The sequence below is a fragment of the Malaclemys terrapin genome, chromosome 13, assembly GCF_027887155.1.
Source record: "Malaclemys terrapin pileata isolate rMalTer1 chromosome 13, rMalTer1.hap1, whole genome shotgun sequence".
Classification (NCBI taxonomy): Eukaryota; Metazoa; Chordata; order Testudines; family Emydidae; genus Malaclemys; species Malaclemys terrapin.
In genome coordinates, this window is record NC_071517.1 from 8,281,264 (window position 1) to 8,308,255 (window position 26,992).

The 26,992-nt window shown below is 39.4% G+C and overlaps 1 protein-coding gene across 3 annotated transcripts in view; it reads left to right on the forward strand.

Moving 5' to 3' along the window:
- The window catches only part of SMURF2 (SMAD specific E3 ubiquitin protein ligase 2), a 92,258-nt gene that overhangs the window by 24,764 nt on the left and 40,502 nt on the right, over positions 1–26,992 (forward strand). For all 3 annotated transcript variants that reach the window (XM_054046725.1, XM_054046727.1, XM_054046726.1), the window contains exons 2-5: positions 12,618–12,656; positions 14,497–14,605; positions 22,768–22,901; positions 25,457–25,522. In XM_054046725.1, the coding sequence (XP_053902700.1) occupies positions 12,618–12,656; positions 14,497–14,605; positions 22,768–22,901; positions 25,457–25,522 (348 nt within the window). The remainder of the gene's footprint in view (positions 1–12,617; positions 12,657–14,496; positions 14,606–22,767; positions 22,902–25,456; positions 25,523–26,992) is intronic.

Below are 26,992 nucleotides of genomic sequence, written 5' to 3' on the forward strand. Positions count from 1 at the left end.
TCAGAAAACCATATTAATGATTTCCAAGATGATGTTTGGGTAGAGAAAAATAACAATTTGTCTCTAAAATGAACTATTGTGTTGAGAACTGAAGGGCAGCATGTCTTTCCCTCCCCCACTCCACATGTTACATAGGGTCTGAAAGAAATACCTTTTTTTTTTTTTAAGAGCAGACTCTTGTGTTAAAATAACTATAATGTTGAACCTACTGGTTGGGTTTAAAAGGCTGAAATAGTTTTTCTATGGTGATGACATGTGAAAAGACAGAAGATTAGTAAACATAATCTTAGTTTTGGACTCAGTCCTTTTTTCTCTATAAATTTATTGCTGGCTGTTGTCACGGTATTGGTTGCTTTTGGATACAGTATTGGCAATAAGTGTTCATTTTCTTATAGCATAACCATGTACTGAGCTTTAAATATATATGTTTTGCAATTTCTTTCCTGTTTCTGCAGTTTAACAGACTTGACTTCTATGGTCATGTGAGGTTTTTTTATTTTTTTAATCTTTTTTGACCTAAAATCAAGATCTTTCGGTATCTGTTTTGTGCTGTGGACATCTGAATGGTATACGTTGGGATGAAATACATAAATATATTTATCAAAATTAAAACTCTTTAATAATTGGATGCTTCAAGGAAATCTTATTCTTTACTTTAAAAAGTAGTTAAGCATTTCATCTTTTAATAACACTTTATTTTTATATAGCATCTTTCATCTGAAGATCTCAAAGTGCTTTAGAGATGCTAAATATTTTGTATTGTGTTAAATTCTAGGGCTCCAATTATAAATTAGTGCCCCGTTAGACTAGGCACTGGACAAACACATACAAATATCAGATTTTACTTATATAACACAAGAAACAATAGATGAATACAAAAGATGGACAGGGGAGCACAATGTAACAGATACTAACTCACAACACTCCTATGAGATAAATTGTATTCCCGTTTTACAGCTGTGTGGGAAACTGATGCACAGATAGTGTTGGCTAAGTCATTTAACCTACTTATGTTCCCTTGGCAGAGTTGGATTCAGTACTTACGGGTCTATTTCCAAGACCGCTGCTCTAACCACCAGGCAACTAACAACAAACCAGCTATCCCTGGTAGACTATCTCCGAGAGTCTAATTCTGAGGGTATGTCTACACTTAAACTGTTACATCAGCACAGCTGCAGCTATAATGCTTCAGTGTAGAAGCTACCTGTTCTGACAGGCTGGGGGTGCTCCTGTTGGTGTAGCTAATCCACCTCCCTGAGAGGTGCTAGCTAGGTTGATGATGGAAGAATTCCTCCATCGATGTAGTGCTGTCTACGCTGGGGGCTAGGTTGGAATATCTACGTCTCTCAGGGGTGTGGATTTTTCACACCCCAGTGAAATACAAGTATACCTGTGTAAGTTCCCAGTATAGACTAGCCCTGAATGTGCATATTAATCTAGTACCTTAAAGCCTTAAGGCATGTCTACATTACAAAAGTAAGTCAACCTAATTTATGTTGGCATACAGCTGCCACAGTAATTGTATCACTGGTGCATGTCTATGCTTTGCTCATTGTGTCAGCGGCGCACAAGCCAATTATGTACCTGTTATTCTGAAAGCCAGTCACAGTCGATGTAAGCAACGGAGTGTCTACACTGACACTGCATCAACATAACTACATCAACGCTGATTTTATGCCTCTCATGGAAGTGGAGTTATTAAGCAGTGTAGCGGGTGAGTTACGTAAATTTTAGTGTAGACATTTATGCAGTTAGGTCGATGTAAGCTACTTTGCGTCAACCTAACTCTGTAGTGTAGACCAGACCTTAGTCTGTTTAATTCTCTAGTAGTACAAATGTTGGCTTGCTGGGTAGGAGCCATTGTAATCCATCACATCATTGTGTCTGCTGCACGTTCACATTGGGCTAGTCTACACATTGGGCTAGCCACGGCAGCGCTTTAACATGGCTTGTGTCGTCGCGGCAGAGCGCTGGGAGAATGCTCTCCCAGTGCTCTAAAAACACCACCTCCACGAGGGGGTACCTACTAGCGCTGGAAGTGTGGCTCTCAGCGCTGGGACACTGTTGACACTGGTGCTTTACAGCGCTGAAACTTGCTGCGCTCAGGGGGGTGTTCTTTCGCACACACCCCAAGCAAGAAAGTTGCAGCACTGTAAACTGCCAGTGTAGACAAGCCCATTGTCTCCACATGCGAATACTTTTAGTAAGCTTTTGAGTAAAGAGAAGAAAAAATAGCATATATTTTATTTTGGTAGAGCTGGGGAGAGGGGAACATCTTGCATTGCTAGACAAATTCAAATAGACCTTTTACAATGCTTCTTTCCCCAAGACCTACACTGTGGCCATCAGCCTCCGGTGGGAGATTAGACTGTGTGGAGAGTTTATATAAAAATAAACTCAAACATGATGCTAACAAGTTGTATACCTAGTCCCAGCTTAATTACTTTGCTTGTATATGTATTTCTTTCCTCTGCTCATGTCTTTTTAGATGGTAAGTTCTTGGAGGCAGAGTTTGCCATTTCCTCTGTGTTTGTGGATAGCACAATGGGGCCTTGATCCTAACTGGGGTCTTCTAGAGCTCCAGCCGTACATTAATCATCATAACCCTTGACAATAGCTAGCTACACTTTGCACCCTCCCACAGTATCTGCTACTACGTATCATAACTAAAGCTGCGATTCGGTCAGGGAGGTCGCAGAAGTCACGGATTTTGTAACTTCCATGAATTCTGTGACTTTTGCAGCTGCAATGACTGGTGTGGCTGATCCCAGGGGAAGCACCTGAGCAGCGGTCTCCGGGGCAGTCAGCCCCTGCGCCCAGTGCAGGGGCTAGCCGTTGGCCACCGGACCCCCACAACAGCAGTGTCTCGCGGTCCCCCAGAGCAGCAGTGCTCATGGCCTAATGAGGTGCTAAGTTTTAGTCAGGGGTATTTATATATTAAAAGTCATGGACCGGTCAGGGGCCGTGAATTTTTTTTTTTTGTTGCCTGTGACTTGTCCATGACTTTTACCAAAACTTCCTATGACTAAATCTCAGCCTTAATAACAGTAAGTAAACTAATCAGTGAAATAGTTGTCAATATCATCATCTAAATCATCACTAGGTTTCATAGTCAACAACACATTAACATGAATTCACATTTCTTTCAAAGCTATTGTTTAAGGCTACCTACAGACTAAGGGAAACATTACTGTATTTGCTTATACTGAGTTCACATTTTGAAAGTTTTATTTGTAAATGTAGGAATAGAGACTTACTTTAAAAAAAAAAACACCCTTTAGATTCTAGAATATTATTCAACAATATATACAGTCTTGTAGTTATCTTATGTGGGCACCTGTTTATCAAGGATTTGTCTCAAACTGGTCACAGTAAATCAGGCACAAAAGATTGCTTTGTAATTATTCTGCAGTTAAAAAAACCAAACTGTTTTAAATGTACCAGATATATTTAAGAATTAAATTTCATTTTTTAAATGATTTATTCTTATAAAGAGGGTCATTCACACACTGGGCGTAACTTAATACTTTACAACCTAAGCCAGGGGTCAGCAACCTATGGCACGCATTCCAAAGGCAACACACAAGCTGATTTTCAGTGGCACTCTGCTGCCGGCCTTGGGGGCTCTGCTGCTGGCCTGGGGTACCGGTCTGGGGTTCTGTCCACAGGCTCCCTGCCACTGGGGTCTTGGCCGCCAGCCCCGCTCAGCCCGCTGCTGGTTTGGGGTTCCAGCCCTAATCCCCTTGCCAGCCGGGGTCCCGGCCGCTGGCCTCGCTCAGCCCGCTGCTGACCTGGACAGAACCCCAGGCCGGCAGCGGACTGAGCGGGGCCAGCAGCCGGGACCCTAGCTGGCAGGGGCCGGCGGACAGAACCCTGGGCCGGGAGCGGGCTCAGTGGCTCAGCTCGCTGCCAGTCTGGGGTTCTGTCCGCTGGCCTCTGTAAATGTAAAATGTATTACTGGCACGCAAAACCTTAAATTACAGTGAATAAATGAAGACTTGGCACACCACTTCTGAGAGGTTGCTGACCCTTGACCTACGCCCACTTATTTTTCATACTCTTCTTAGGCTTTCATTTTAAATCATATATAAAGATGCAGTTTGTTATTCCCCTTGCAATGCACCTCCTCTTCTGGTTTATGTTGCAATGAAGTCATGGTGCTAAATCTGCTTTCTCCACCCTAGCTCCTTACTCCCTCTGTCCTATTCTTATCTCTTGAGTGGGCCTGAAGAAAGCCCACCTCAAGCTCAGAGTGAGTTTGTCATTTTTCTTCCAGACTTTTTCATTGCTGAGACCATTAACTCTCTCAACCAGACTTGTAGCTTTGGCATCATCTTTGCTCGTGAAGAAAGTCAATAGGGAAGGGTTATTTACTCCTCATAACACAAGAACTAGGGGTCACCTAATGAAATTAATAGGCAGCAGGTTTAAAACAAACAAAAGGAAGTATTTCTTCACACAATGCACAGTCAACCCATAGAACTCTTTGCCAGAGGGTGTTGTGAAGGCCAAGACTACAACAGGGTTCAAAAAAGAGCTAGATAAATTCATGGAGGATAGGTCCATCAATGGCTATTAGCCAGGATGGGCAGGGATTGTGTCCCTAGCTACTGTTTGCCAGAAGCTGGGAATGGGTGACAGGGCATGGGTCACTTGATGATGCCTCAGAGGGAATGAACAGAACAGGGAAACTGGCATTGGCCACTGTCGGAAGACAGGATACTGGGCTAGATGGAACTTTGGTCTGATCCGGTATGGCTGTTGTTATGTTCTTATGTTTGCCTTCTATCCCTCACCTCTTCCCATCACATCCAGGATATCGCGAAATCCTGTCACTCTTCCTCTAGAGTATCATCAATATGTGTTCTTTTTCTGTTACCAATGGTAAAACTTTACCCTCCCCTCGACTCTTCTCCTTCTTACATATTACTCTTTTCCCTCAAAAAAGACTCCATATCAATATTTTCCAAGAAGATTCTGTTTCCTCCTCCACATCTCATATGAAATCCTATTAGTTCTCTGAATCTAGATACAACTGCACATTTTGCCACTTGCATTGCTTGTCCTGTTTCCTGTAATGGCCTTCTGTATTTGCATCTTTAAATTGCAATTTCTTCTTCAGGACAGGGACCTTATCTTACATGTAATAAATACACACATTTTTTTTTATGCTGTGTGATTAAAACTGTAATAATAATGTGACATAATAATTTCCATAGCAACAGACCCTGATGTCATAAAAACAATATTATAACTTTGCTGTAGAATAAATCCAAAGCTAAAACTAGTCTATGCAAGAGAGAGCTCTTCAGTAATTAGCAGCAGGAGTAAGTAGAGTACAGAAAACTTCTAGGCAGTGTAAATTATTTTGTTCTACGAAGTTCAAGTTTGCACACATGAAAATTCCTTGTGAAGCGCAAGTGTAGTCGCGCCGTCAGCGCTGCAAGAGCTCTCTCGCAGCGCTGTAAGTACTCCACCTCTCCGAGGGGAATAGCTTGCAGTGCTGTGAGCGAGCGTGCAGCGCTGCAGGCTCTGATTATACTGGTGCTTTACAGCGCTGCACTCGCTGCGCTCGGGGGGGGGGCCAGCGGCGTTTTCACACGCCTGAGCGCAGCATGTTGCAGCACTATACAGCACCAGTGTAGCCAAGGCCTTAGTCCATGTGCTTGGGGAACACAAGTCCAGGCATGTCTGGTGGGGCATTGCTGAGTCCCCAGGCAAGGTTGAACAATTCCCCTGGTGTGGCCTTATGAATTGCAACTCCCTTGGTGAACAATGGCTGTTGATGGTTTTGACACCCGCCGAGGCATTGGTTACTTTCTTTGCTGTTGTCTCTGGGGAACTAATATCTGGCCGATTTCCCCAACTTGGAGCATGTTTTACTGACAACCATACAACGCAATCTCATAACTTTATAAGCACTAACAATATACATATTTAGATAGAACAGTGACTTTCAGCAGATCATAACCTTTCCCTTGATACCCTACATGCCATGCTTTATATGCAAGATCACAATTATATATAAATGAGGAATATGGGGGTTACAGGGCTCTCCCCCAAGGTATAGAATGTCACAACGGGTTTTGTAAACTGACGTCATGTCTCATCAATTAATTAGAATTCTTTGAGGATGTCAACAAGCTGGTGAATATAGTGTACTTGGATTTTCAGAAAGCCTTTGACAAGGTCCCTTATTCAAGGCTCTGAAGGAAACTAAGTAGTCATGGGATAACGGAAGATCCTCTCATGGATTAGTAACTGGTTAAAAGATAGGAAACAAAGGGTAGGAATAAATGGTGAGTTTTCTCAATGGGGTCCCCCAAGTATCTGTACTGGGACCACTGCTGTTCAACATATTCATAAATGATCTGGAAAAAGGGGTAAACAGTGAGGTGGCAGTTTGCAGCTGAAACAAAATTACTCAAGCTAGTTAACGCCAAAGCTGATTGTGGAGAGTTACAAAGGGATCTCACAAGCCTGGGTGACTGGGCAACAAAATGGCAGATAAAATTCAATGTTAAGTGTGAAGTAATGCAATTGGAAAAAATAATCCCAACTGCACATTTATAATAATGGGCTCTAAATGAGAGGTTACCATTCAAGAAAGAGATCTTAGAGTCATCGTAGATAGTTCTCTGAAAACATCAGCTCAATGTGCAATAGCAGTCAAAAAGGCTAACGGAATGTTAGGAACTTTTAGGAAAGTGATAGAAAATAAGACTGAAAATAGCATAATACCACTATATAAATCCATGGTGTGCCTACACCTTGAATATTGCATCTAGTTCTGGTCGCCCCATCTCAGAAAGGATATAGTGGAACTGGAAAAGATTCAGAGAAGGGCAACAAAGATGATGAATAGTATGGAACAGCTTCCATAAGAAGGGACACCAAAAAGATTGGGGCTCTTCAGCTTAGAAAAGAGATGATTAAGGGGAGATATGATAGAAGTCTATAAAATCATCAGTGGTGTAAGACTTCAAATCTCTGGGCACCTTGAGCTTAGTAGCTGTCCTCTCATTACATCATCCTAGGAATTTTATATGACTGTCTTGTGTAGCAGATTGTCATCGCATTCTGTGGTTGCGTACGTGCCTAAAATCTAGGCATCGAGGGACAGCTGAAATTTTCAGCTTTTGTGCCAACGTTAGCTTTCTGCAGTTGAATTATTTGGTTTGTGTTGGAGGGTTCCCATTACATGCTTTCCCTCAGCTCATCACCTTACCCCCTCTCTCACCCCATCTCTTTAAGGGAAGAACCAGTAATAGTGGCTAGACCCAGGACTACTGTTTTCAGGCTAAGTTAACAGCTCTGATATTAGCATCCCTTGTGACTGACTGATTTGTCTAACATTGTGCTGTTCTAGGCATTTCCTGTGATTCGTGCCAGAGTGGATTGTTGTATGATCCACCTAAGAATTAGGTGGCATGGCCATCATTTTATTTTTACTTGTGAATAAAGCTCTTCAGAAATGAGTACAAAAACAACAAGGAGTCTGGTAGCACCTTAAAGACAGGTGCCACCAGACTCCTTGTTGTTTTTGTAGATACAGACTAACATGGCTACCCCCTGATACTTGACAGAAATGAGTATAGCATTAAGTGATCAAGTCTACTAGGTTCTGAATTTCCCAAAGAAAGCTTTGTTTAACATTTAGCCTTAAAAAGAGGCAGATGCTGTTATATCAGTATCTTTATAAACAGAAGTCACTAGAAAATTTGAAAAAATGTATCACATTCAGTCTACTAATTAGAGAGTAATATTTTATTTCAATCGTAGCACCTCCTAAAGCGCCATTTACAGTGTGGCTCCATTATGCTAGGCCCTGTATGTGCCTTGAACATGACAATGAACAGTGGTGGGGTAGAGGAGAGATCCAATCGATATATACATTTGTATGTAATGTATATACAAGTTGTATATAAAATTTTTGTTTCTGGCATATTTAAAAACATTTTGTAATGCACATCAATTGCACCTGACTGTGTCTAAGGCTGGGTCTACACTACCTGCCTGAATCGGCGGGTAGAAATCGACCTCTCAGGGATCGATTTATCGCGTACCATCGGGACGCGACAATCGATCCCCGAATCGACGCTCTTACTCCACCAGCAGAGGTGGGAGTAAGCGCCGTCGCCGGGAAGCCGCAGAGGTCGATTTTTGCCACCGTCCCTACAGCGGGGTAAGTCGGCTGCAATACGTTGAATTCAGCTACGCTATTTGCGTAGCTGAATTTGCATATCTTAAATCGACACCCCCCCCTCCCCCCCGTAGTGAAGATGTAGCCTAAGACTTTTAATTGGTTAACTACTTGTAGGGATCATAGAAGAAGCTGGTCTTGGAGAGGGTAGTTCCTCACAGATCAGTTCAGGGAAGGATATTCGTCAGGGGAAATATTTACGATGAGTAATTGTATTTCTCTAAAGTGAGTTCAGTTTGTGGAATGCAACCACCAGCACCATTGAGCTTTGGGAACTTCAAGAAAAGCAGTGTTCATTGGAAGCACATATTTCAAGCCACGGTTATAAGAGGCTGTTCAGCTCCTGACCCCCTCTGTTGCTCATTTTCACAGCCAGCTGTGGGAGTTTTCACCCTCTGTATTTGCCAAATAAAACCTTTGGGTTTTTTACCGATAATTTTTAGTGCCTTGAGAGGGTGCTCATAATATCTCAGTGGGCACTGCTTTTCTAGAAGGTTCTTGAATCTCTGTGGCCGTGGGAGTGCATCACACAGATGCACCACTGTCAGAGAACTAGAATTATTGGTAAGTAATTTTTGTATGCATGTCTTGTCACCTTGTAACTTATTTCCACCCTTGCAGGCGGTTATCTTCATTCTTGATTTTTTTGTTTGTTTGTTTAAATCCATTCCTTGAAAGAGAAGTTTATTGTTGGGGGAAGCATTTCCCCCCTTTGGCAACACATTCCAATTTTTCCTTGGTTTTGGAATTGCAAAGAAATCCCTGAATCATTTTTGAGAAAGGCGTTGTTTTCAGTTTCCAAAAATAAACAAGACATGTCTGGAGCCACCGAACTCTGATAATAGAGACAATCTATTCCACTCTAATGTTTATCTCAGGGCTCCCAGTGTCTTTCTCAATTTGCCATTGTTTCTTCAGGAACCACAGAATTTCTTTCATAGCTAACTGATTACTCAGCACTAGTATCCTTTCATAAAACTTTATTACTTGAATATGATTGCTCTGTATCATCCCCTTTTTTCTTCAGTTTAAACCAATATTATTCCGTTTGACTGAGTAAAGACTTGCTCTCTTTTAAAATTATAATATTAACTGCGATATTTTAATAGCTTATTTGCTTGGGCAGTAATACGATTAGAGGGACAAAAGAAACCATGTTTCTGAAAATAAATTAATGAAGACAAACTGATAAGTATCGCAATGGATGCTAACTTTGGACTGGTTATTACCAGAGGGTACAGAAATTGTAATAATGCTATCTCCTCATTCATTAAGGGCATGGACATGGGCTGTAAATACTTGATCGTTCAGCCACATCATTGCCTATTTCTTCTCTCCATTCTTAAAGTGCAATATCATCTCAGGTGAAGGACTCATAACCCCAGAAAGGGAACTTTCAAACAGAAGAGAACTTTAAAAATAGGAATCCTTTTATAATTCATGTTTTTCAAAATTCTGCCATATGTAGTGTCCAGCTTAGTAGCAAAGCCTTTCTCCGTATCACTTGTGCTCTTGTTCTACTTTTTTTCTGAGTACAGTGTGATCTGTAAAATTGTCCAAGTGCGTGCTTGTTTTTTATTTAAAAGGTTTCCTTCAGTTTTGCCAAGTGCAAGTCTTCCATAAAAACATCACTTGTAAATATATAGCTACTTGGTTGGCAAAGAGAGGGAAGAAAACTGCCTCAGTTGAGGTGGGTGATTATGTGGTGCTGATAATTGTAGCTTTTTTGTTTTTAACCAGCACGAAAGATTAAATATTGGGTTGTTCTTGAATTCGGCCTTCTTCTTTTCTGAGTGGTCATCTACAATTTCATGTGGTTGGATTTTCCCGTTCAGTTCATTCTTAGCGTGGTCTTGTCAAGAAAAGAGTTCTTGTAGTGATTCTTCAATTTAGATCTCCAAGGCTCTGCCCAGCTTCTGGTGCCTACTCAGAAGGTTGTTTTTGAAGTTTCATGTAGTGAGGGTGGAATCTTTCTCCGGGGTTTCAGAAGACAGATACTGGGGAGCCACCTACGCAGCAAGACAAAAGTTCATCTGGTTAGTTTCCTTGTTAGATGGTGTGAAAGCAGGAATACCAGTCAATCTAGACTGGTGAGTCTGACTAATGCACCAAATTTACATGTGGGAAGTCTTGCTATTTATATAGAACTGAAAGGAAGACAGATCTCTAAGTTATTTAGAACTAGGCCAAACCACTCAATTTTAGGTCTCTGGTGTTCAAGCATCTTAATTCTTTTGTTGCTGGTGGGCAGGTAAAGCAGAAAGGTACACACTAAGTGAAAAAATATGAAGATATGTCAACCAGGAAATGAGTATAGCCATCGTTACTCAATAGAAAGTTTAAACAAAGCCTTTTTGTGTGGAAGGAAATTCTCTGTACAACATTTCGAAACTAGATCTCTCTATCAGTCTTGTTTTAAAATATTTAAAACAACTTCATTTAGTTCAGGTATGTCTCAGTTATTCAGACCCATTTAGTTTTCAAAATAGATAAACATTTTTACAGAAAAATCACTTCTAAAACCTTACAAATCTGACCTTATTTAGACAATTACCGTATATACTCGTTCATAAGCCGAATTTTTTTGAGTAAAAAAGGGAAGCACCAGAGAAGGGGGTCGGCTTATGAACGAGTGTAGAGAGGGAGAGGTGGGACACAGCTCCTCCCCCCAACAGAGGGAGCAAGGAGAGGCAGCAGAGCCAGAAGGGAAGAGCGGGGGGCCAGCATTTCTCCGCTTCTGGTCACGCTGCTCTTCCCCCCCCCAGCCTCCGAAGCAGCCGCAGCTCCAGGGCTGGCAGGCTGCAGCCGTGTCGCTCAGCTCCGCCCCCCAGAGCAGGCTGTGGCTGCGCCGCCCAGCCTGCCGGAGCACGGCCCAGCTCGCTGGAACATGCTGTGGTCACGCCACCCAGTCTGGCCCACTGGAGTAGGCTGTGGCCGGGCTGCCCAGCCTGCCGGAGTAGCTCCAGCCAGGTCAGAGACATCCTCCCCTGGCCCTCCCCAGATAAGGTGGGGTGGGATGGGATGGGGAGAGTGTGGGGGTCCCGGGCTGGGGTGGGGACATGTGGGGGGTGGTCACAAGGGTTAGTCCTCTGACTCCCAGCTTCTTTCTTCCCCCCCCCCCCCCAAAAAAAAATTTCCCCACCAGTTGCTGTGCCAGCCCGATAGGGTAAGCTGGGACACTTTGTTTACTTACCTCCGTGCCTGGGGACACTTGAGGTAAACAAACCATCTCGGCCCACCAGTGGCTTATCCTGATGGCCCGGGAGCCCCGGGGGGTGGGGGTCGGCTTATAAACGAACCAGCTTATGATCGAGTATATACGGTACTTGGATTCTATGGAAAAATTGCCATTAAATGGTTATAATTTACCTTCTCGAGATGTATTGATTATGGTGGGATTTAGATTGATGTATTTAATATTTATCTGTGTTTAAGCAAGTAGACAGTCATTTTACTGTTCAAATTTAAACAGTTAATAAACCGGAAGCTTCTGCACATAGAGCAAATATTTTCTAAAAGAACCAAATTGTTTTAGTTTCATAGCTTATCGTTCAAGTAGCTAATAGATTAGCATATGTGTTTTCAGCTCTTTAAATTGAAATGATTTCTGATATGACTCTTATTTTTCATGTAAGGCAAAGCTTGTTTAACAGACTTCCACAAGCGTTCCTTACGTGTGTACACCACCTCCTTAAATCCTTACTATGTTTTACTAACTGTACCCTGAATACCCTCTGGAGATTGGTTATTTTTGTCTTCTAATAAAGTGTGAATTGAATGCATTTAAAAAGCTGGCTTGTACTATCATAGCAACCAGTTTTCAAAGTGAGACACTGAAACTGCAAAATTAGAATCAAGAATAACAGCTGAAAACAAATGGCAACTCTAAATGATTTATGCCTTCTAAATCTTTAATTTGTGTGAGTGTTGTTGTACTGGGCAAGCTAACTTCATTTATCACCGTCCATCAGGAATTATGCCAAGAGGGCATATGGTATAGGGGAAGCACCCTAATCTGTTCTAGAGGCACCTGCCCTTCTATTCTTTCTTGATGCAGTTCCATCCCTCCTCCACATATTAGCATGTTCTGGCGATTAAAATTAGATTAAAATTATGGCCATGTCTGAAGGGCTGGAAAGCGCACACACATACTGAGAGCATCACCTCTCTGTAACTTCCACCACAGCTGACCTTGGGGTAACTGTCAAAAGAAGGAACTTCTGGCTCAGCCTTCCGTGTTTACTTCATACATGATTAAAAATGGCCTGTGATCACAATTTGTTTTCTTGCACACATCTTTGATGTTCATAGATTTTTACTTTGCACTGGGTTTTCTGGAATGCTGAGAAGATAAAGAAATTCTAAAATATGAATGATCAGTAATTTCATTATGTATTTCTTGTTTCCCTTGCAGTACTATGTGCAAAAAACTTGGTGAAAAAGGATTTTTTCCGTAAGTAGCTATTAACATTTATGAATTAATATGTGTGGTACATGTTACATAAGTTCTGTACACTACTTTTAACACAGCATCATAGTGCATTGACATCTATGTGTTGAAGGAGATAGTGGTGTTTCCAACCCACTGTTCTTCAGCGCTTGTAACTTTTTAGCTGGCACTCATCCTGGGAGTATTTTTTTTAAATCTGTTTTTAAAAACAAACAAACAAATGAACAAAAATTATCAACAACTCCTCTGGACTGGTGTAGAGAGGGGAAGGAAGTTTATGGGTTGAAGACATTTTTGGTGCTAATAAATCTGAAGGATTTTCATCTAAAAATATTGATCTGATCACTTTTTGGTGTTTGAATAGTATGATTGGTTGATTATGTGCGGTATCTTTTTTTAAACAAAAAATTCTGTTTTTTTTCCCCACATATGTACCAATTATATTGTTGCTGACTTTAGAGTGGAGAGAGAAGTTTTTCAGCTTGAGTAACTTCTTTCAGGCAAATTGCAGGCTTTCAGAAAAACTAGCATCACATACATAAATATACATTGAACCATTTTACCATAGACAAGCTCCTTTGGTCTAACAAGCAGATACACCTTTTTATAATTAATGAGCAAGTCAGAATACATGTTTGCCCACCCTGAACTGAAATTATGCACCTTCCACTAGTTTTCATGATATTTTGGAAGGGAAAGAGGATTCTTCTCAACTATGTGTGTGTGTGCGCGCGCACACAGATACAGAGATAGAGATATCTCTATATCAACTTCCTTCCAAATGAGATTAGTAGGTAAAGCAGGAGAATCCAAAAGGGCAGACCCTAAACTTTAAAGATAACCTGCAAAGAGGAAAAAGATGGATGTGTGCCCTTTTTTGTGGTCTTATGATATATAAAAAAGACCGTAAAGCCTTAATGTTTATTTTGTTTGTAAGGTCTCTGAGGAAGAGGCTGTCCATTACTATGTGTTTTGTATAGTGCCTAGCAGAATGGGGCTTTGATCTCAGTCGGGGCCTGTAAATACTACCATAATACAAATAATTAGCAAGGATAACTAAAAAATCCTGCTTGTAACTTAACTTAAATACCAGGAATGTTATCTTCTGTGAATTTAGTGGATTCCTTGTTGGCTGTTCATTGGGAACTTACACAGGGTTGAAGGGGCTGAGAGTGGTTAGAATCTTATATAACGAGCTTTTCTCCATAAATATTTGACTCCGGGATTAAAAAACAAACAGTTTTAAAGAGTTTGAATGAAAATTACTTCTCTTCTCAGTCAGGTTGCACTTGCTTGGTATATTTCATGTTGTCCTAACAGGCCTCCAGTCATCCATAGTTCCATCCCAAGTAGTCAAGATTTGAATGGCAAGTGTAAAAATAGCAGAAGGAAAAACCTTTTTTTTTTTTTTAAGGGGGAGAAAAATGCGTAGCCCTTTTTACACATAAGGGGAAAAAAACCTTTCTTTTTCTTTGCAGGTCACCTTTAGAGCATTGTTACAAAGCTCAGTTTGTTCCTCTACTTAAAGGCAGTTTAACATTGTAGTTCTGTCAGTTTGTATACATAAGACACACATTTTTTATATATTTGTAGAGAATATGAAATATCTGAAAACTCTTTCAAAGCAAGTATTTTATCCTGAATTTTGAATATTCTAATGCAAACATCACGTTAACCTACTTGGAGCTGAAATTGTGATGATGACAGACTCCGATTAAATATGACCCTTTTCGAAATACTCAGCATATAAGAAAAAAAAATCACAGTTGTGTATTGATTATCATTTTATTTTTCTTCAGTTTTCAAGCATGCCCTTTTATGAGTTTTTCCTCCCCTCCTATAGGACTTCCTGATCCATTTGCTAAGGTGGTGGTCGACGGATCTGGCCAATGCCATTCTACAGATACTGTGAAGAATACGCTTGATCCAAAGTGGAATCAGCATTATGACCTGTAGGTGTTAACAGTGATATCTAAAATACAGCAAAGGTTTGAAGCTGAATCTTCTAAAAAGCACAGAAACTCCAAAATTGCCAAATGTTCACAGTAGTGAAAATATGCCAGAGGAGTAAACCTTGTTAGCCAGGGTGAAAAATACATGCACCACAATCACACCTTTCGCATCTCAACACGACACCCTGGTATGTTTTCTAATACACTGTCTGCAATGCATTTTACAGATAGCATAGTGTTGTTTGGATTATTTTATTGTCCAACGTTTTGATAGTGGACTCTGCATAAAATAAAAGGAAAAAATAGTTTACCAAATTTCCCTTAGCATTTATTCTTCCTTTCCTCTTCATTCCATTTTTTATTTCTGCAGTGTAATTTGGTGTCTTTCCTTCTGTCTTGCAAAATCTTTCTTCAGTCCTAATGTTGTTTCCTTCTTACCCTTTCTTATTCCCTTTAATTTGTGCTAAGTATTTCATTTCTGTTCTGTATAGGTTTTTATACTGCCATCCTCACCCTAGTATCTGAGCTCCTTTCAGTAGTGCAGTAAGCAACATGACATACATCTGTCATGTGTGGTTCATTCTTTCTCTTGCTTCTCCCTGGGGGAGAATTTTCTGTGCAGAAATAATACAATATTTTGTTTTCTTAGGCATTTTTAATTTTTTTTTATTATATTGTTTCTCTGCTCTCTTCTTCCCTTTTGTTCTTTCAATATGTGCTTGGGGTGAAAGGCAGAAAGAGGAGTCTTTGAACTATTTGCACAGTTTGCCTCAAGGCGCTCTTTTTAGTCACTGATTACATCCTGGCTTAATCCATTCCTCCATTCACATTGTCTTCCCTCCATTCCTGTTTTCTGCCAGTATCTGCATTCACTCCTTAGGGCCTGTCTTGTGGGATTTGTAGTGATCAGGCTACTCCAGTGCAGACCTTCAGTGTAGCTGCAACACAGTGGTGTAAAATGGGCTTTTACAAGTTTTAAACTGCTGCATCACTTTTACATAGGTGCTGGAACTAGAGGTGCTGGGGGTGCTCCCACACCTCCTGGCTTAAAGTGGTTTCCATTATATAGAGGTCTTACAGTTTGGTTCAGTGGCTCTCAGCACCTCGCGCCCCCCCCCCCCCCTTATACAAATTGTTCCAGACCCCCTGTTTAAAACTAGGATAAACTGCAAGCCCTGATTTGCACCCAGTGCAGCATATCTATGCTAGGGATTTGCCGCAGCATAGCTGCATCACTGAATTTATACCTATACAAATATCTCCACTCCATGCCTCCGGCTTCCCAGGGAAAAGAAGCCATGGCTCCAGCCAGCATCCTAAATCTTCAGCAGAACACTAATGTGAAAGACCTGGTTTAAAGTAACCTCAGATCTTCCACTTCCTTGAATGGTTGAAGACTAAACACGCACAATACATTTTCAGAATTTTTTGGTGCAAGATACAAAACATTTGCATTACTATTTCACTAAATGTCATTGATAATTTAATGAAACAATATTGCTTTACTGGGGAGTGGGATTGTAGTATTTTAGCCAAGGACAGCATTTGTTCAAAGCATATTTTCAAAGCTTTGTAACTGTGCCATAAAAACTTAGTCCAGAGTCAAGCTCCGCATATGCAGTCTTTTTTTCAATTTCCAAACAAATTTGATTTAAAAGCAGTTTGTTATAAGGAGAAAAAACATCTCTATGCTTTTCATGTTTAAAGAACTTGAAAATGCTTTGATTTTCATAATTATTAAATCTGCCAAGGTGCTGATTTTATACAAGTAGCTAATTAAGTGAATTGTCTAAATCTTCAGGAACTGATTTTTTTCAGAGATTTCTTCATAGCCATATTTATTAGGCATTGTAATCAGGAGCACTTTTCAGGGTTGGTATGGCAAATACTGCTGTGGAAATTGGTGCCAGCTGGTGAAATATATTTAAATTGGCAGCAGTATCGAAGTCTTGCATTTTCTTTTTCTCCTCTCATTCTTTCTTTTTCTTTCTCTTCCCACCCCCTTACCTTTCTTTTTGGAAATGCCCATTAGCACACATTAATGATCTTCTTTATAGGAACAAAAAGAAAGAGTAAGGGAGAAAGGAAAGTGAAAATAGTGTTGCCAAGTTTGTGTTTCCCACAACCTTGGTGGCTTTGTAAAGCTAGTTGTGGGATTTTTAAAAGGAGTAATGAGTTACTATAATTTGATGGTACTTATAATAATGCTGCCCACTTCTTGTTTACAATGTCACCTGAAAGTGAGAACAGACATTCACATGGCACTGTTGTAGCTGGCGTTGCAAGATTATTTACATGCCAGATGAGCTAAACATTCATATGTGCCTTCATCTTCAACCACCATTCCAGAGGACATGCATCCATGCTGATAACGGGTTCTGCTTGATAACGATTCAAAGCAGTGCAGACTGACACATGTTCACTTTCATCATCTGAGTCAGATGCCACCAGCAGAAGGTTGATTTTCTTTTTTTGGTGGTTCGGGTTCTGTAGTTTCCACATCAGAGTGTTGCTCTTTTAAGGCGTCTGAAAGCATGCGCCACACCTTGTCCTTCTCAGGTTTTGAAAAACACTTCAGATTCTTAAACCTTGGGTGCAGTGCTATAACTATCTTTAGAAATTTCACCTTGGTACCTTCTTTGCATTTTGTCAGATCTGCAGTGAAAGTGTTCTTAAAACTAACAGTATGTGGCGGGTCATCATCCCAGACTGCTATAATATGAAATACATGCCAGAATGTGGGTAAAACAGAGCAGGAGACATTCTATTCTCCTTCAAAGAGTTTAGTCAAAATTTAATTAACACATTTTTTTAACGAGTGTCATCAGCATGGAAGCATGTCCTCTTGAATGGTAGCTGAAGCATGAAGGGGCATACAAATGTTTACCATATTTGGCATGTAAATACCTTGCAATGCCAGCTACAGAAGTGCCATGCGAACGCCTATTCTCACTTTCAGGTGACATTGTAAATAAGAAGCCAGCAGCATTATCTCATGTAAATGTAAACAAACTTGCTTGTCTTAGTGATTGGCTGAATAAGAAGTAGGATTGAGTGGACTTGTAGGCTCTGAAGTTTTATGTTGGTTGGTTTGAGTGCAGTTATGTAGCAAAAAAAAAAAAATTTACATTTCTAAGTTGCACTTTCATAATAAAGAGATTGCATTATGGTACTTGTGTGAGGTGAATTGAAAAATAATTTTTTTAATCATTTTTACAGTGCCCATATTTGTAATAAAAATAATATAAGGTGAGCACTGTACACTTTGTATTCAGTGTTGTAATTTAAATCCGTATATTTGGAAATGTAGAAAATCATCCAAAAATAGTTAATAAATTTCAATAGAATACAAATTGTTTAACAGTGTGATTAAAGCTGCAATTAATCGCGATTAATTTTTTAAACTATGATTAATTTTTTTCAGTTAATCACGTGAGTTAACTGCGATTAATCAACAGCCCTAGTTTTTATCCATCATTTTCACTTTCAGAATCTTGTGTGTCTGAAGAAATCAAAAAAGATTTGTTCAGGTTAGCAATAAATAACTCCTCAGACAGAAGCAGGTCTTTCCTCTGTAACTAGCTCATACTTTCATGAGCCCTGGAAGAGTTATCTCCATGCCTTTATTATGTAATGAATTTTTAAGAGATGGCATGTTTGTGTCTCTCTCATCTGCGGGACCTGAAATCCAAGAAAAATGAGTTTGCATTCATAGGTAACATTACTCTTAATACATATATCTTTTTGGGTATGATCCTGTAGAGATTATTATTCTTCCTGGATCCTCCTTACTCTCGGTACTTAAGGTCTGACCTCACACTGAATCTCACTCATCAGTCATTTAAAAAAAAAAAAATCGTCTTTCTCTCCCTTCATTCACTTACTTTATTCTCCTTTATTTTCATTTAAACCCAACTTTTCTTTGCTTCCTTGCTTTATTATCCTGTAATACTAGATGTGATTTAAGAAACCTATTTTCTATTATTAAAATTATTTACCTTAAAAACATAAAAAATCGGAGCTCTGTGTACTGTCCTGACGGCGTTTTCAAATGCACATATTCTCAGCTCCAAGTTGTCTAGCTTGGCAGTTAGAAGTATCTTAAACCCCAGAATGCTATCCACATGATTGTCCTCTTAAGGAGCCTTGAATTGATTAAACGAGTTTGACTCTGTAGAATACATTTATCTGAATGTGATTTAAATATATTCTGAATTCTTACTTTGATATAACTAATGCCAGTTCTCAGCTCTGCATCCCAAGCAGATGTTAAAATAAAGTAATCTTTTCCTTTGCAGAAAGTCTAGAAAAATGTCATAGTAAGAATAGTAACTAGCCCACTGCCAAAAAGGCTGATGATTAATCCCTGCAATCTATGAGATTATTTGCCTTTCCGACCTCTTCTGAAAATAATACGGTAGATTCTAAAGGCATCATAATGTTTACCCTAACAACACACCATTGCATGGGAACGCTAGTCTCTGACTTATGACACTGTGCTGCTACAGGAAATAGTATGCACGCCAAGGATAACAGATGGTGTCTCAATGGCAAAATGCCCACTTGGTCTCTTCTGTGGAAATCAACCAGAGGAAGGTGCAAATATGTAGAATTTTTAGAGCTGATGTAATTAAATACAATATTATTTTAATTTTCTACTATAAAATATTTAGTTACTTAGAGTTTTTTTTTAATAATTGTAATAGTCTGATGTCCAATAACATTGTCTCTTGGTTACGGTGTGTCTGCTCAATGCCAAGTTTAGGACCTTTCGCATAACAAATTAACACTTACAGGCTTTTTAATGATACTGCATCTGAGTGTACAGTGAGAGGGATCTTTATGTATTTGTCGAACTGTGTTTGAATTAGGTTGCTAATTTTAAGGGAACCCACATTCCTTAAGTCTGATTCAGCCCAATACAGTAGCTTCTGTCCTGTATAAGACTTTTTCCCCCCAAGGCCTTTGCAGTACTGGGAGGACCAATAGTACGTTTTTTGCTATATGTGCTTCTTAATTCAGATTTTAATGTGAGAGGAAGCCATTGAATTTGATAAATGATTAAATTCCTTAATCCAGCTGAGTGTGTGTAGGGGAAAATCTGGGAGCCCTTCCAGAAAGAAATATCCAAAAAGCATCTCTTTGGCAGTAGTTAAATGTCAATAAAATACCATGCTTGTCCTAGTCGTGTTCCCTTTTCTCCCTTATTTTCCATCTTTTTGTGTTTTCCTTATTGCTCATGCTTTTCCCAATGCCTGAAAAATCGTATTTGGCACTTTTACTGAGCTTTATATGTTCAAAGCACACAAATATTATCTAAACCTAGCTCCACCATTATGAAGTACTATTAGCTTTTTTTTACAAATGGGAATACTGAGAGAAAGTGAGTAACTTATCCAAAGCAGCAAAAGGAGTCTGTCAGATCAGGGATTAGAAATTGGGATTTCCCGGCTTCCAGTTCTGTGCTGCATTTTCTTTGCTTTTCTAGAGACAGCACATCTGGTCTGATCAGAGGTGCTTTTTCAGGAAGGAAAGTTTCCTTCTCGCCCTTTCTTCCTGCTTTCCTCTCCCAGGCAGAATTCTGCAAAGAAAGTGTGCTTTGCCCTAGTGTCACAACGGTAGGCAAGTGACTTGACAGCAATCCTTTTGGATGATAATGGTGCAAAATGGATAGGCTCTGAAGGAAATGCTACCTATGGATCTTGGTGAACTAATTCATCTAAAATAAGAGCTAACCCTTTGTCTAAAACTTGACTTGAACCTTTTTGAGTTTAAACAAAATAATTTAATTAACAAAATCATTTAAGATAGAGGTTTAGAGGTGGAAGTACTGAAATACTGAAAATAGCCTGTTTCCAGAATATTTCATAAAACCCTGTTCTTGTACAAAATCCCAGTTTGCAGACTTGAGATATAGAAAAGTTAAGATTGCTAACTTCTGGGTATCTTGCTTATCTGAACTATATCTCTTGAGGTTTCTCTTCACTAGAATATTTCATATGGCCTCAATTGCAAGCATTGGAGGCCATGATGTAGCTATTGAGGATGGGTGTGTGTGTGTGGGGGGGGGGGGGGGGGGGCAGGGTGACCAGATGTCCCGATTTTATAGGGACAATCCCGATTTTTGGATCTTTTTCTTATATAGGCTCCTATTACTCCCCACCCCCGTCCCGATTTTTCACATTTGCTGTCTGATCACCGTAAGCGGGGGGAAGTTGAGGAAACTCTAAGGATTTGGCTACACTGGAACTCTATGGGAGAAAATAAATGGATTTGTTATGTGAAGAAGCAGAGTTTAACTTCTTTGTTTTAAGACTTTGAACTTTTTTTTTAATAAACAAAATTCCTAGCTAGAGTTTTATGTTTGATTTTTATTGCAAGTTGATGTGAAACAAATGTAACTTACTGTCCCAACAATGGACAGAAAATGCCAGTTCAGTCCTTAAATACCACTATAATTTTTCTCTGCCTCAATTTGCATAGTAAAAAAGATTAAGCATTGTTTCCAACAAGGTCCACTAGTGTTTATAGGAAGTGTTTTTTCCACAGGAGGAAAAAACATCTTTCTTTGGCAAGTGTAAGTTGAATGGCTTCCTCTCCTAACATGATACTGAGACTAGATTTTTCTAGTGCAAAATTCAGATGCTAAATTGGTAAGTAGTAGTATAGAAGCTCTTACCTGCCTTCTATGGAGGACTTGTTAGTTACTTCTGAGCCATAAAAACTCACCCTCAAATGTTACATTAGTAAAGTATTGAAATACGTATTTTTACTTAAAATTTCAAACCTATCTAGAAAATTATTTGACGATTTTTTGTCCTTTTTAAAAGCAACAAGGAAATACTGGAAAATAAAAGGCTCATGGGTTTTGGTTATTTTTATTCTTCAGTGCTCATAACTAGTTCACAGGAATCTGTTTTAAGAATACAAAAATAAGTATATGAAATATAGTGTAAACTGTCACAACTAATATTGTGCAAGTGAATTCCGGTCTTCCCTTCCTTATTTCTCCTGTGCTTTTCTGCCTCCAATACTGTTCTTAAATCGGCATTGTCAAGGTTGATAGGCCAAAAATCTGACCTCCCTTGAGAATTACATTTGTCGGTCTGCTGACAACTTCACTTCAAATAAATAAATTAAAAAGTTTTAACGCTAATATTAAAAAAACTAGGACTTTTTTTCCCCCCTCTCCATACTCACAGGTATGCAACTACAGTAACGCTCTTCCCTGCTCTGCTCTGTTCTTGTATGCAGGCAGTAAAGTGAAATCTCCAAGAATCCTGCTCCGAAGGCCTGCATACAAGAAAGAAGCAGAGGAAAAGCGTTACATGAACACTTACTTGAGTACAGCTGCAATTTAAATCCCAACAGGTAGGTCCCATTTTTAGTCTGCCAGCCTTGACAGTATCATTTAAACTTTGACCAACAGCGTTCACAACTCTTTTTAGATAAGAAGACAATACAAACTAGAATGAATGTGGGAGGGTGTATGTAGAAAGTGGTGATGGTATCTGGATGGCTGAATTGATTGTTTACTTTTTGTTCAAAAGAAGTTGGTAATAATCTAAAGAAGGCCAGAATCTGAGAGCTTGGAATGGGGCACCTCTCAGGATCTGGGCCATAATTCTTAAATTTATATTGCCCGTGATTGAAATAACTAAACAATTAGATACCAGTCATTCTCACTTAGACATATTGTCACTGTCTAGCCAGAGGGTGTTGGCAATAGTTGATGTATCCAAAATACTTGGAAAGGTTCTTTCGAAATTGCTTCCTGTAAAAATTGGTTTGCAAATAAAATGCTTCTTAAAAGTGAACTTAAAAACAACCATCCAACCAACAATAACAAACCCTTTCAGTGTTCAGATTTTCTAAAATTTGAGAAATACTCATCTGGATTTTGCAAAGTACTCAGTAAAGTGTTTTTGTAGCTCTGTAGATACCATGTATTTCACACTGCAAGGGATCCAGCAGGTCTGAACCAAAGTATTGTACAGTCTTTTGTTAGAGATACTGGATCAGAGGCAAGTCTAAAGTGGTGCAACTTGCATCCTCTTCTGGGCCTCCATGTTGCTTAAATTACACCCATTGAGATTTCTTAAGACTCTCACTATTTTATCAATGTGTAACCTTATAATGCTATTTATTTTTGCCCTTTTCAGATATATTGGGAAGTCAGATTCAATAACAATCAGTGTATGGAACCACAAGAAAATCCATAAAAAACAAGGAGCTGGTTTTCTGGGTTGTGTGAGACTTCTTTCAAATGCAATCAACCGCCTTAAAGACACTGGTTGTAAGTAGACTAAGTGCTAATATTTTGTCTCTGTTTTAGAGCACTTTTGCAAAGAGTTTTAAAAAAATTCAGTGGCAGCTCTGTGTATATGTTAATGTTTTCTTTTTGTTTTGCCCTTTTTAAAGACCTGTATTTTCAGCTGGCCAACCCATTGCAATATTGTTTCCTAGGTAAGGAAAATATGCTGAATTTAAGGCAGTGGTTCTCAGCCTTCTGTTTCCAGACTACCTATTACAACAGAAAGTTTCAAAACACCCTTCACTCTAGAAACAAAGGTGCAGGGGGAATGACCAAACTTTACAGTTACACTGCTACAGTGCTGTTTGTATAGACATTGCCTTAGTCATGGGTTTTCCATCTGGGGATTGCAACTTGTTTCAGGTGGGTCATCATTCCCTCTCCCACCCCTTTGTGTCTAGAGTGGAGCGAGTTTTGAAACTTTCTGTTGTAATAGGTAGTCTGGAAACAGAAGGCTGAGAACCACTGCGTTAAGTTCAGCATATTTTTCCTTTTCTAGAATACAATATTGCAGTTGGCTGGCCAGCTGAAAAACCCATGACTAAGGCAATGTCTATACATACAGCACTGTAGCGGCGTAGCTGTACCATTATAGCTGTGCCACTTCAGCACGTCTGGTGAAGACACTCTATTTCGACGGGAGAACTCTCCCCCCTCGGCATAATAAAACCACCTCCACGAGCGGCAGACGCTATATTGGTAGGAGAAGCTGTGCACCTGAGCACTTGTCAGTGTAACTTAGGTCGCTCAGAGGGGTTGTGGTGTCTTTTTTTTTTTTTTCCCACATGCCTGAGTGACATAAGTTATGCTGACATAGGCTGCAGTGTTGACATAGCCTAAGCCTATTGACTTTATGACCTTCTTAGACTTCAGCAGTTTCATGAATGAAAACTGATCCAGTCCTAAACTTTGTATGCCTTATGACTGAGCAATTATCAGAAATATAACTATCTCTTGTCACATACCTTACTTTCATATTTGCACAAACTTGCACTGGAATGCTATTAGAGTTGTTGGCTTTATTTAACCAACAGTCAACATATTCTTATTTGGAAGGTTTAACGTCATGAATTGCAAACATATAATTTGATATTCTAACCATTCCCTGCTCTAATGAAAAATAGAGAGGAAAAATAGACCTAGTACCAGCATTACTCACTTTACACCATCTTGTCTCTCGGCTATTTATGTACATTAGTGGTATCTTTGCATTGAAAGTTGACAATATATAGTCCTTTTTCTATGTCCCAGTGCAACAAAAGTATGTTGGAGGTGGATGAAATTGCATACCTAGAATCTTTAAGATAATTTGTTTCAGATGAGATCACTCAAAAGGTAGTTCAACTTCTAGGTCTTAGAATCTCAGGTGTCCCTTTCTTAACTTTGTTGTTGCACTAGTTTGGTGCTTCTGGTGCTAATTGCCCAAATTAAACTTCCTATATCAGAGCTGTAAAAGAAGACAAATTCCAGTCACTGCCTTTACTGCCTTCAAAGATATAACTCTTATCAGAATTGTAGTTGGATTCCAAGTGTTTAACTTGTTTTTGTTTTAATAAATTGTACTTTTAAAAAGGTGCATGAAGGGTAGCTTTAATTTGAAGTTAGAGATCTGTACTTGAGAATTACTGCAGCTTCAATTTCTACCTGTGTAGCCTGTGCCTAAATATGTTGAAAGTTTACAGCAAACTTTTACAATAGTGTGGATTTACCGTTTTAAGAGAATGTTAATAAAAATTGTAAGATGCCTTTTTCTCGTTATGCTAATTAACACGGATTCCATTGAAACTGGTAAGAGAACAGTAGTAGATCAATCATAAGGCATGCCTGCCACTGAACAAAGCGTGACAAACCACTCTTGATGAAAAAGATGTACTTACCTGGCTAGGCCAGTCAGACTTTTCTTTTTCCAGGAAGTATTCTAGTCTCCCTTCAAAAAATTGGATTCTTGAAGATGAAGTAGCAACTGAATCTCTAATTTCTAACTGCTTGTAGTTGTCTCAGTGGTTCAACGCATTGCATTTTGCTTAATTGCTTGGACTTCTTGCTGTTTAGTGTGGAGTACATGCTCATTTGATTGATGATCCAGATTAGCTGTGTCTGTGTTTACGTCTCTTGTACTAATATCCGATGCCATGGCGACAGCGAGTTATGGTAGTGATTGCTCCCTACATGGGGGAAAAAAACCAAGTTGGTTTTTAATACCATGTAACCAGTCCAGTCTGACTGCACAATCTCCTGTGTTAAATGAGAAGGTAGGAGGAGAGTAAGAATTGTGAGGAGGAAAGAACTTTGTGAAGTTGGTCAGAGAACAGTTTAAAATTTAATAAAGGAATTAAATGTCTTTTTAACATTAATAATTTTTACTTTCAATTTTAGAAGCATGAAAATTAAATGTGCTGTCTTAAGAATTTTTTTCCCCTTTCTGAATTCTAGCAATTTTAAGATAGCTCAGATCTTGCTTTTATGGTAATTCAGAATGCTCCTTAAAAACGGCAAAATATTATATAGTTAACACTAGATATTTCCTGATTTTATAGATCAGAGGTTGGATCTATGCAAACTTGGGCCAAATGACAATGATACAGTTAGAGGACAGATAGTAGGTAAGTGTGGATTTTTTTTAAATTCAATTGGAACTTTGTTTTGAATTGTACTATCAGCTTCTAGATTGGTGTTTTCTGGACTAGAGTAACAATAATAATGCTTTTAAATTTGATTGTCAAGGAGCCATTGCCAAAGGCCTCTAATAACTGTATGTGTGTATGTATGTGTGCAGTCGAGCTCATGCATAGAGTTATAAAGAAAAATAACAAGGCCCAAGAAAGCAAATGAAATGAGGCAAACTAGACTACAATAATACTAGTATAAAAGTTGTATAAAATGCATTAAAAGAAAACTGTCTTGAGCTTTGCCGTGAGGAGGTGACAGATGAACTCTGGGGCTAACTTCCCCTGAAAACCCAACAAAGCTGAAATTGTTGACCTTGCTTCAGGGCACCATTCAAGACATATTTTCTGTAGGTTTTGTCTAAGAAGGGATGCCTTCCAAGGAGTTTTGCTATAACTGGGGTGAGTTCTTCTTTGGGATAACTTCACTAATGTATATTGTATTTTTATGGCTTTTTTAAAAATTGTCTTGCTTCAATCTCAGCTGCTGTGCTGTGTGATTCAGGTACTTTGTTCCTAAATTATTTAAGGTTTTTTAAACGCTATAAATAAATCCTTGAAGCAGGCTTATTGGAAAATAAGCAGCCACACATTTAAGTAAACATTCTTCTTTTGCTGCATTCTGAACTTAATTCAGAGTAAGTTTAAAGGGCAGCCCTGAGTAGAGCACATTACAATCGTTCAGCCTGGAAGTCACCACGTTGTGGATCATTGTGATGGGGTCTGTATTTTTGTTGGGGAGCTGTAATCTATGAATATTTCAGAGATGGGCGGGGGGGAAGATTTGGGCCTCCATGTTCAGCTCCTGGTTATAAAATCTCCAAGTCGTGTACCTGATCCACCCTGCGAGGGATCTCTACCAATAGGCAAGGCAGCCAGGCAACAAGTGAGGGCTTCTGGATGTTTGTTACCCTCCTCAAAATACTCTGTCCATTGATACCTCTGCTTTATCTTAGCTAAATTTTAACCAGCTGTTTTGCTCCAGTCTGCAGTCTTTGTGAGGTAGTAAGATAGCATCAAGACAGAGGTGAGGTAATAGGATCAGATGGTGGGAGATATGTCGGTATCATCAACACATTATTAATGCTTCAGTCCATGCTGACATATCAGTTTTCCATGGAGGTTCACACTAAACAGTAATGATGATAAAATAGACACTTGTAGCAGCTCCCTTGGTGCTGGTGGAGTATTCATAGCTACCGACTGAAACCTGGTTGAAAGTAGTGTTCATCTCTTCCCTGAGAAATCCACAGCTTGTGAAGTTATAAAGTGTGTTACATTAGCACCATTGCTGCTTCCCTTGTAAGAATAGTATCTGTACATTGTTTCAAGCTATTAACTTTAAAAAGGCCTTGTGTCTTCAGTCAGTGCTGTCTTTAACTTGACAGATACTCCAGAGGCTCCTAC